The following is a 13,065-nucleotide window of genomic DNA, read 5'->3' as shown; positions in this document are numbered from 1 at the left end:
TGACTCCTATCATAACATTGTAACATTTCAGGGAATGTGATTCCTATCATAACATTCCTACAGCTCAGTTACTTTGACTCCTATCATAACATTCTAACACCTCAGTGACTGTGACTCCTATCATAACATTCTAACATGTCAGCGACTGTGACTCCTATCATAACATTCTAACATCTTAGTGACTGTGACTCCTATTGTAACATTCTTACATCTCAGTGAATATGATTCCTATCATAACATTCTAACATCTCAGTGACTGTGACTCCTATCATAACATTCTAACATCTCAGTGACTGTGACTCCTATCACAACATTTTAACATCTCAGTGACTGTGACTCCTATCATAACATTCTAACATGCCAGTGACTGTGACTCCTATCATAACATTCTAACATCTCAGTGACTGTGACTCCTATTGTAACATTCTAACACCTCAGTGACCTTGACTCCTATTGTAACATTCTACAATCTCAGTGACTGACTCCTATCATAACATTCTAACATCTCAGTGACTGTGACTTCTATCATGACATTCTAACATCTCAGTAAATTACACCTCAGTGACTGTGACTCCTTTTGTAACATTCTAACATCTCAGTGACTGTGACTCCTATCATGACATGCTAACACCTCAGTGACTGTGACTCCTATCACGACATTCTAACATCTTAGTGACTGTGACTCCTATCATAACATTCTAACATCTCAGTGACTGTGACTCCTATCATATCATTCTACCATCCCAGTGGCTGACTCCTATCATAACATTTTAACATCTCAGTGACTGTGACTCCTATCATAACATTCTAACATGTTAGTGACTGTGACTCCTATCATTACATTGTAACATTTCAGGGAATGTGATTCCTATCATAACATTCCTACAGCTCAGTTACTTTGACTCCTATCATAACATTCTAACATCTCAGTGACTGTGACTCCTATCATAACATTCTAACATCTCAGGGAATGTGACTCCTATCGTAACATTCTAACAGCTCAGTGACTGTGACTCCTATTGTAACATTCTAATATCTCAGTGACTGTGACTCCTATCATAACATTCTAACATCTCAGTGACTGTGACTCCTATCATAACATTCTAACATCTCAGGGAATGTGACTCCTATTGTAACATTCTAACACCTCAGTGACTGTGACTCCTATCTTAACATTCTAACATCTCGGTGACTGTGACTCCTATTGTGACATTCTAACACCTCAGTGACTGTGACTCCTATTGTAACATTCTAACATCTCAGTGACTGTGACTCCTATCATGACATTCTAACACCTCAGTGACTGTGACTCCTATCACAACATTCTAACATCTTAGTGACTGTGACTCCTATCATAACATTCTAACATCTCAGTGACTGTGACTCCTATCATAACATTCTAACACTTCATTGACTGTGACTCCTATCATAACATTCTAACATCTTAGTGACTGTGACTCCTATCATGACATTTTAACACCTCAGTGACTGTGACTCCTATCATGACATTCTAACACCTCAGTGACTGTGACTCCTATTGTAACATTCTAACATCTCAGTGACTGTGACTCCTATCATAACATTCTAACATCTCAGTGACTGTGACTCCTATCATAACATTCCATCATCTTAGTGACTGTGACTCCTATTGAAACATTCTAACATCTTAGTGTCTGTGACTCCTATCATTACATTCTAACATCTCAGGGAATGTGATTCCTATCATAACATTTTAACAGCTCAGTGACTGTGACTCCTATCATAACATTCTAACTTCTCAGTGACTGTGACTCCTATCATAACATTCTAACATCTCATTGACTGTGACTCCTATCATAACATTCTAACGTCTCAGGGAATGTGATTCCTATCATAACATTCTAACAGCTCAGTGACTTTGACTCCTATCAAAACATTCTAACATCTCAGTGACTGTGACTCCTATCATAACATTCTAACATCTCAGTGACTGTGACTCCTATCATAACATTCTAACATCTAAGTGACTGTGACTCCTATCATAACATTCTAACACCTAAGTGACTGTGACTCCTATCATGACATTCTAACATCTTAGTGACTGTGACTCCTATCGTAACATTCTAACATCCCAGTGGCTGACTCCTATCATAACATTCTAACACCTCAGTGACTGTGACTCCTATCATAACATTCCATCATCTCAGTGACTGTGACTCCTATCATAACATTCTAACATCTCAGTGACTGTGACTCCTATCATAACATTCTAACGCCTCAGTGACTGTGACTCCTATTGTAACATTATAACACCTCAGTAATTTTGACTCCTATCATGACATTCTAACATCTTAGTGACTGTGACTCCTATCGTAACATTCTAACATCCCAGTGGCTGACTCCTATCATAACATTCTAACACCTCAGTGACTGTGACTCCTATCATAACATTCCATCATCTCAGTGACTGTGACTCCTATCATAACATTCTACCATCCCAGTGGCTGACTCCTATCATAACATTCTAACACCTCAGTGACTGTGACTCCTATCATAACATTCTAACATGTCAGCGACTGTGACTCCTATCATAACATTCTAACATCTTAGTGACTGTGACTCCTATTGTAACATTCTTTCATCTCAGTGAATATGATTCCTATCATAACATTCTAACACCTCAGTGACTGTGACTCCTATCATAACATTCTGACATGTCAGCGACTGTGACTCCTATCATAACATTCTAACATCTTAGTGACTGTGACTCCTATTGTAACATTCTTACATCTCAGTGAATATGATTCCTATCATAACATTCTAACATCTCAGTGACTGTGACTCCTTTTGTAACATTCTAACATCTACGTGACTGTGACTCCTATCACAACATTTTAACATCTCAGTGACTGTGACTCCTATCATAACATTCTAACATGCCAGTGACTGTGACTCCTATCATAACATTCTAACATCTCAGTGACTGTGACTCCTATTGTAACATTCTAACACCTCAGTGACTGTGACTCCTATTGTAATATTCTAAAATCTCAGTGACTGACTCCTATCATAACATTCTAACATCTCAGTGACTGTGACTTCTATCATGACATTCTAACACCTCAGTAAATTTGACTCCTATCATGACATTCTAATACCTCATCGACTGTGACTCCTTTTGTAACATTCTAACATCTCAGTGACTGTGACTCCTATCATGACATGCTAACATCTCAGTGACTGTGACTCCTATCACGACATTCTAACATCTTAGTGACTGTGACTCCTATCATAACATTCTAACATCTCAGTGACTGTGACTCCTATCATATCATTCTACCATCCCAGTGGCTGACTCCTATCATAACATTCTAACATCTCAGTGACTGTGACTCCTGTCATAACATTCTAACATGTCAGTGACTTTGACTCCTATTGTAACATTCTAAAATCTCAGTGACTGACTCCTATCATAACATTCTAACATCTCAGTGACTGTGACTCCTATCATAACATTCTAACATCTTAGTGACTGTGACTCCTATCATAACATTCTAACATCTCAGTGACTGTGACTCCTATCATAACATTCCTACAGCTCAGTTACTTTGACTCCTATCATAACATTCTAACACCTCAGTGACTGTGACTCCTATCATAACATTCTAACATGTCAGCGACTGTGACTCCTATCATAACATTCTAACATCTTAGTGACTGTGACTCCTATTGTAACATTCTTACATCTCAGTGAATATGATTCCTATCATAACATTCTAACATCTCAGTGACTGTGACTCCTTTTGTAACATTCTAACATCTACGTGACTGTGACTCCTATCACAACATTTTAACATCTCAGTGACTGTGACTCCTATCATAACATTCTAACATGCCAGTGACTGTGACTCCTATCATAACATTCTAACATCTCAGTGACTGTGACTCCTATCATAACATTCTAACACCTCAGTGACTGTGACTCCTATTGTAACATTCTAAAATCTCAGTGACTGACTCCTATCATAACATTCTAACATCTCAGTGACTGTGACTTCTATCATGACATTCTAACATCTCAGTAAATTTGACTCCTATCATGACATTCTAACACCTCAGTGACTGTGACTCCTTTTGTAACATTCTAACATCTCAGTGACTGTGACTCCTATCATGACATGCTAACACCTCAGTGACTGTGACTCCTATCATAACATTGTAACATTTCAGGGAATGTGATTCCTATCATAACATTCTAACATCTCAGTGACTGTGACTCCTATCATAACATTCTAACATTTCAGGGAATGTGATTCCTATCATAACATTCCTACAGCTCAGTTACTTTGACTCCTATCATAACATTCTAACATCTCAGTGACTGTGACTCCTATCATAACATTCTAACATCTCAGGGAATGTGACTCCTATCGTAACATTCTAACAGCTCAGTGACTGTGACTCCTATTGTAACATTCTAATATCTCAGTGACTGTGACTCCTATCATAACATTCTAACATCTCAGTGACTGTGACTCCTATCATAACATTCTAACATCTCAGTGACTGTGACTCCTATTGTAACATTCTAACACCTCAGTGACTGTGACTCCTATCTTAACATTCTAACATCTCGGTGACTGTGACTCCTATTGTGACATTCTAACACCTCAGTGACTGTGACTCCTATTGTAACATTCTAACATCTCAGTGACTGTGACTCCTATCATGACATTCTAACATCTCAGTGACTGTGACTCCTTTTGTAACATTCTAACATCTACGTGACTGTGACTCCTATCACAACATTTTAACATCTCAGTGACTGTGACTCCTATCATAACATTCTAACATGCCAGTGACTGTGACTCCTATCATAACATTCTAACATCTCAGTGACTGTGACTCCTATTGTAACATTCTAACACCTCAGTGACTGTGACTCCTATTGTAACATTCTAAAATCTCAGTGACTGACTCCTATCATAACATTCTAACATCTCAGTGACTGTGACTTCTATCATGACATTCTAACACCTCAGTAAATTTGACTCCTATCATGACATTCTAACACCTCAGTGACTGTGACTCCTTTTGTAACATTCTAACATCTCAGTGACTGTGACTCCTATCAAGACATGCTAACATCTCAGTGACTGTGACTCCTATCACGACATTCTAACATCTTAGTGACTGTGACTCCTATCATAACATTCTAACATCTCAGTGACTGTGACTCCTATCATATCATTCTACCATCCCAGTGGCTGACTCCTATCATAACATTCTAACATCTCAGTGACTGTGACTCCTGTCATAACATTCTAACATGTCAGTGACTTTGACTCCTATTGTAACATTCTAAAATCTCAGTGACTGACTCCTATCATAACATTCTAACATCTCAGTGACTGTGACTCCTATCATAACATTCTAACATCTTAGTGACTGTGACTCCTATCATAACATTGTAACATTTCAGGGAATTTGATTCCTATCATAACATTCCTACAGCTCAGTTACTTTGACTCCTATCATAACATTCTAACACCTCAGTGACTGTGACTCCTATCATAACATTCTAACATGTCAGCGACTGTGACTCCTATCATAACATTCTAACATCTTAGTGACTGTGACTCCTATTGTAACATTCTTACATCTCAGTGAATATGATTCCTATCATAACATTCTAACATCTCAGTGACTGTGACTCCTTTTGTAACATTCTAACATCTACGTGACTGTGACTCCTATCACAACATTTTAACATCTCAGTGACTGTGACTCCTATCATGACATTTTAACACCTCAGTGACTGTGACTCCTATCATGACATTCTAACACCTCAGTGACTGTGACTCCTATTGTAACATTCTAACATCTCAGTGACTGTGACTCCTATCATAACATTCTAACATCTCAGTGACTGTGACTCCTATCATAACATTCCATCATCTTAGTGACTGTGACTCCTATTGAAACATTCTAACATCTTAGTGTCTGTGACTCCTATCATTACATTCTAACATCTCAGGGAATGTGATTCCTATCATAACATTTTAACAGCTCAGTGACTGTGACTCCTATCATAACATTCTAACTTCTCAGTGACTGTGACTCCTATCATAACATTCTAACATCTCATTGACTGTGACTCCTATCATAACATTCTAACGTCTCAGGGAATGTGATTCCTATCATAACATTCTAACAGCTCAGTGACTTTGACTCCTATCAAAACATTCTAACATCTCAGTGACTGTGACTCCTATCATAACATTCTAACATCTCAGTGACTGTGACTCCTATCATAACATTCTAACGCCTCAGTGACTGTGACTCCTATTGTAACATTATAACACCTCAGTAATTTTGACTCCTATCATGACATTCTAACATCTTAGTGACTGTGACTCCTATCGTAACATTCTAACATCCCAGTGGCTGACTCCTATCATAACATTCTAACACCTCAGTGACTGTGACTCCTATCATAACATTCCATCATCTCAGTGACTGTGACTCCTATCATAACATTCTAACATCTCAGTGACTGTGACTCCTATCATAACATTCTAACGCCTCAGTGACTGTGACTCCTATTGTAACATTATAACACCTCAGTAATTTTGACTCCTATCATGACATTCTAACATCTTAGTGACTGTGACTCCTATCATAACATTCCATCATCTCAGTGACTGTGACTCCTATCATAACATTCTACCATCCCAGTGGCTGACTCCTATCATAACATTCTAACACCTCAGTGACTGTGACTCCTATCATAACATTCTAACATGTCAGCGACTGTGACTCCTATCATAACATTCTAACATCTTAGTGACTGTGACTCCTATTGTAACATTCTTACATCTCAGTGAATATGATTCCTATCATAACATTCTAACATCTCAGTGACTGTGACTCCTTTTGTAACATTCTAACATCTACGTGACTGTGACTCCTATCACAACATTTTAACATCTCAGTGACTGTGACTCCTATCATAACATTCTAACATGCCAGTGACTGTGACTCCTATCATAACATTCTAACATCTCAGTGACTGTGACTCCTATCATAACATTCTAACACCTCAGTGACTGTGACTCCTATTGTAACATTCTAAAATCTCAGTGACTGTGACTCCTATCATGACATTCTAACACCTCAGTGACTGTGACTCCTTTTGTAACATTCTAACATCTCAGTGACTGTGACTCCTATCATGACATGCTAACACCTCAGTGACTGTGACTCCTATCATAACATTCTAACATCTCAGTGACTGTGACTCCTATCATAACATTCTAACATCTCAGTGACTGTGACTCCTATCATAACATTCTAACATCTCAGTGACTGTGACTCCTATCATAACATTCTAACATCTCAGTGACTGTGACTCCTATCATAACATTCTAACATCTCAGTGACTGTGACTCCTATCATAACATTCTAACATCTCAGTGACTGTGACTCCTATCATAACATTCTAACAGCTCAGTGACTGTGACTCCTATTGTAACATTCTAATATCTCAGTGACTGTGACTCCTATCATAACATTCTAACATCTCAGTGACTGTGACTCCTATCATAACATTCTAACATCTCAGGGAATGTGACTCCTATTGTAACATTCTAACACCTCAGTGACTGTGACTCCTATCTTAACATTCTAACATCTCGGTGACTGTGACTCCTATTGTGACATTCTAACACCTCAGTGACTGTGACTCCTATTGTAACATTCTAACATCTCAGTGACTGTGACTCCTATCATGACATTCTAACATCTCAGTGACTGTGACTCCTTTTGTAACATTCTAACATCTACGTGACTGTGACTCCTATCACAACATTTTAACATCTCAGTGACTGTGACTCCTATCATAACATTCTAACATGCCAGTGACTGTGACTCCTATCATAACATTCTAACATCGCAGTGACTGTGACTCCTATCATAACATTCTAACATCTCAGTGACTGTGACTCCTATCATAACATTCTAACACTTCATTGACTGTGACTCCTATCATAACATTCTAACATCTTAGTGACTGTGACTTCTATCATGACATTCTAACACCTCAGTGACTGTGACTCCTATCATGACATTCTAATACCTCATCGACTGTGACTCCTTTTGTAACATTCTAACATCTCAGTGACTGTGACTCCTATCATGACATGCTAACATCTCAGTGACTGTGACTCCTATCACGACATTCTAACATCTTAGTGACTGTGACTCCTATCATAACATTCTAACATCTCAGTGACTGTGACTCCTATCATATCATTCTACCATCCCAGTGGCTGACTCCTATCATAACATTCTAACATCTCAGTGACTGTGACTCCTGTCATAACATTCTAACATGTCAGTGACTTTGACTCCTATTGTAACATTCTAAAATCTCAGTGACTGACTCCTATCATAACATTCTAACATCTCAGTGACTGTGACTCCTATCATAACATTCTAACATCTTAGTGACTGTGACTCCTATCATAACATTGTAACATTTCAGGGAATTTGATTCCTATCATAACATTCCTACAGCTCAGTTACTTTGACTCCTATCATAACATTCTAACACCTCAGTGACTGTGACTCCTATCATAACATTCTAACATGTCAGCGACTGTGACTCCTATCATAACATTCTAACATCTTAGTGACTGTGACTCCTATTGTAACATTCTTACATCTCAGTGAATATGATTCCTATCATAACATTCTAACATCTCAGTGACTGTGACTCCTTTTGTAACATTCTAACATCTACGTGACTGTGACTCCTATCACAACATTTTAACATCTCAGTGACTGTGACTCCTATCATAACATTCTAACATGCCAGTGACTGTGACTCCTATCATAACATTCTAACATCTCAGTGACTGTGACTCCTATTGTAACATTCTAACACCTCAGTGACTGTGACTCCTATTGTAACATTCTAAAATCTCAGTGACTGACTCCTATCATAACATTCTAACATCTCAGTGACTGTGACTTCTATCATGACATTCTAACATCTCAGTAAATTTGACTCCTATCATGACATTCTAACACCTCAGTGACTGTGACTCCTTTTGTAACATTCTAACATCTCAGTGACTGTGACTCCTATCATGACATGCTAACACCTCAGTGACTATGACTCCTATCACGACATTCTAACATCTTAGTGACTGTGACTCCTATCATAACATTCTAACATCTCAGTGACTGTGACTCCTATCATATCATTCTACCATCCCAGTGGCTGACTCCTATCATAACATTTTAACATCTCAGTGACTGTGACTCCTATCATAACATTCTAACATCTCAGTGACTGTGACTCCTATCATAACATTGTAACATTTCAGGGAATGTGATTCCTATCATAACATTCCTACAGCTCAGTTACTTTGACTCCTATCATAACATTCTAACATCTCAGTGACTGTGACTCCTATCAAAACATTCTAACATCTCAGGGAATGTGACTCCTATCGTAACATTCTAACAGCTCAGTGACTGTGACTCCTATTGTAACATTCTAATATCTCAGTGACTGTGACTCCTATCATAACATTCTAACATCTCAGTGACTGTGACTCCTATCATAACATTCTAACATCTCAGGGAATGTGACTCCTATTGTAACATTCTAACACCTCAGTGACTGTGACTCCTATCATAACATTCTAACATCTCGGTGACTGTGACTCCTATTGTGACATTCTAACACCTCAGTGACTGTGACTCCTATTGTAACATTCTAACATCTCAGTGACTGTGACTCCTATCATGACATTCTAACACCTCAGTGACTGTGACTCCTATCACAACATTCTAACATCTTAGCGACTGTGACTCCTATCATAACATTCCAACATCTTAATGACTGTGACTCCTATTGTGACATTCTTACATCTCAGTGAATGTGATTCCTATTGTAACATTCTAAAATGTCAGTGACTGTGACTCCTATTGTCACCGTCTAACATCTCAGTGACTGTGACTCCTATCATAACATTCTAACATCTCAGTGACTGTGACGCCTTTTGTAACATTCTAACACCTCAGTGACTGTGACTCCTATTGTTATATTCTAACACCTCAGTGACTGTGACTCCTGTCATGACATTCTACCATCTCATTGACTGTGACTCCTATCATAACATTCTAACATCTCAGTGACTTTGACTCCTATCATAACATTCTAACATCTTAGTGACTGTGACTCCTATTATAACATTCTAACATCTCAGGGAATTTGATTCCTATCATGACATTCTATCATCTCAGTGACTGTGACTCCTATTGTAACATTCTTACACCTCAGTGACTGTGACTCCTATTGTAACATTCTAACATCTTAGTGACTGCGACTCCTATCTTAACATTCTAACATCTCAGGGAATGTGATTCCTATCATAACATTCTAACATCTCAGTGACTTTGACTCCTATCATAACTCTCTAACATCTCAGTGACTGTGACTCCTATCATAACATTCTAACATCTCAGGGAATGTGACTCCTATTGTAACATTCTAACACCTCAGTGACTGTGACTCCTATTGTAACATTCCAACATCTCAGTGACTGTGACTCCTATTGTAACATTCTAACATCTCAGTGACTGTGACTCCTATTGTAACATTCTAACATCTCAGTGACTGTGACTCCTATTGTAACATTCTAACATCTTAGTGACTGTGATTCCTATCATAACATTCTAAAACCTCAGTGACTGTGACTCCTATTGTAACATTCTAACATCTCATTGACTGTGACTCCTATTCTAACATTCTAACACCTCAGTGACTGTGACTCCTATTGTAATATTCTAACATCTCACTGACTGTGACTCCTATTGTAACATTCTAACATCTCAGTGACTGTGACTCCTTTTGTAATATTCTAACATCTCAGTGACTGTGACTCCTATTGTAACATTCTAACATCTCATGGACTGTGACTCCTATCATGACATTCTAACAGCTCAGTGACTGTGACTCCTATTGTAACATTCTTACATCTCAGTGACTGTGTGACTCCTATTGTAACATTCTAACATCTCATTGACTGTGACTCCTATTGTAACATTCTAACACGTCAGTGACTGTGACTCCTATTGTAACATTCTAACATCTCATTGACTGTGACTCCTATTCTAACATTCTAACACCTCAGTGACTGTGACTCCTATTGTAACATTCTAACATCTCAGGGAATGTGACTCCTGTCATGACATTCTACCATCTCATTGACTGTGACTCCTATCATAACATTCTAACATCTCAGTGACTGTGACTCCTACGGTAACATTCTAACACCTCAATGACTGTGACTCCTATCATAACATTCTAACATCTCAGGGAATTTGATTCCTATCATGACATTCTAACAGCTCAGTGACTGTGACTCCTATTGTAACATTCTAATATCTCAGTGACTGTGACTCCTATCATAACATTCTAACACCTCAGTGACTGTGACTCCTATTGTAATATTCTAACATCTCACTGACTGTGACTCCTATCATAACATTCTAACATCTCAGTGACTGTGACTCCTTTTGTAATATTCTAACATCTCACTGACTGTGACTCCTATTGTAACATTCTAACATCTCATTGACTATGACTCCTATCATGACATTCTAACACCTCAGTGACTGTGACTCCTATTGTAACATTCTAACACCTCAGTGACTGTGACTCCTATCATAACATTCTAACATCTCAGTGACTGTGACTCCTATTGTAACATTCTAACATCTCAGTGAATGTGACTCCTATCATAACATTTAACTGGATTAGCTTGTTTTATGTTAGAATGTACTAACAGCTGGATTAGCTTGTTTTATGTCAGAATGTCCTAACAGCTGGATTAGCTTGTTTTATGTCAGAATGTCCTAACAGCGGGATTAGTTTGACTCTGACGTAGACTTAAAGTCTGTTTTTTGTCTTTCAGCATTCTGTGGATGCAGTGAACGCTGGTGTGAGTCCAATTGGTGACACGTCATATAACTCAAGTCACTGGGACTTGGGCAGCTCCTTCTTTTTCGCTGGGACAGTCATCACTACCATAGGTATACTAAAGGCAATTTCCGCTTTGATTATTTTTTGTCCCGGGCAGAGCCACACTACTAATCTGTAGAAAGCTAAAAACAAACCTTTAGACTTAGCTGTGCTCTGAACTCACATTCAATTTAAAGAAACAATTAAAATTACATTAAAACTAAATTACAAAAAATTCTGACTTATCTGTTATTTTCACTTTGACCAGTCCTTCACTTCCCGCTACAGTCCCCTGTCCTTCCATCTTCCTACGCTCCTGACCCCAGAATAAAATCCTAACCCTAAAATTATCCCTTTACCCTTCAGTTTAACCCTGAACTCACGGTAATCCCTCTACCCTTCAGTTTAACTCTGACCTCACGATAACCCCTCTACCCTTCAGTTTAACCCTGACCTCACGATAATCCCTCTACCCTTCAGTTTAACTCTGACCTCACGATGACCCCTCTACCCTTCAGTTTAACCCTGACCTCACGATAATCCCTCTACCCTTCAGTTTAACTCTGACCTCATGATAATCCCTCTACCCTTCAGTTTAACTCTGACCTCACGATAACCCCTCTACCCTTCAGTTTAACCCTGACCTCACAATAATCCCTGTCTATTTCAGTTTAACTCTGACCTCACGATAATCCCTCTACCCTTCAGTTTAACTCTGACCTCACGATAATCCCTGTCTCCTTCAGTTTAACTCTGACCTCATGATTATCCCTCTACCCTTCAGTATAACCCTGACCTCACGATAACCCCTCTACCCTTCAGTTTAACTCTGACCTCACGATAACCCCTCTACCCTTCAGTTTAACCTTGACCTCACGATAATCCCTCTACCCTTCAGTTTCACTATGACCTCAAGATTATCTATCTACCCTTCAGTTTAACCCTGACCTCACGATAACCCCTCTACCCTTCAGTTTAACCCTGACCTCACAATAATCCCTGTCTATTTCAGTTTAACTCTGACCTCACGATAATCCCTCTACCCTTCA

General features: G+C 38.6%; 1 protein-coding gene across 1 annotated transcript in view; it reads left to right on the top strand.

The window, feature by feature from the left end:
* LOC121506647 (potassium channel subfamily K member 10-like) overlaps nucleotides 1-13,065 on the top strand; it is a 43,400-nt gene that overhangs the window by 22,355 nt on the left and 7,980 nt on the right. Inside the window, exon 3 of the mRNA XM_041782474.1 lies at nucleotides 11,970-12,087. Coding sequence (XP_041638408.1) covers nucleotides 11,970-12,087 — 118 coding nt within the window. The remainder of the gene's footprint in view (nucleotides 1-11,969; nucleotides 12,088-13,065) is intronic.

The sequence above is a fragment of the Cheilinus undulatus genome, unplaced genomic scaffold (assembly GCF_018320785.1).
Source record: "Cheilinus undulatus unplaced genomic scaffold, ASM1832078v1 Contig3, whole genome shotgun sequence".
NCBI classification, from domain to species: Eukaryota; Metazoa; Chordata; class Actinopteri; order Labriformes; family Labridae; genus Cheilinus; species Cheilinus undulatus.
This window is presented reverse-complemented; position numbering and strand designations above follow the sequence as displayed.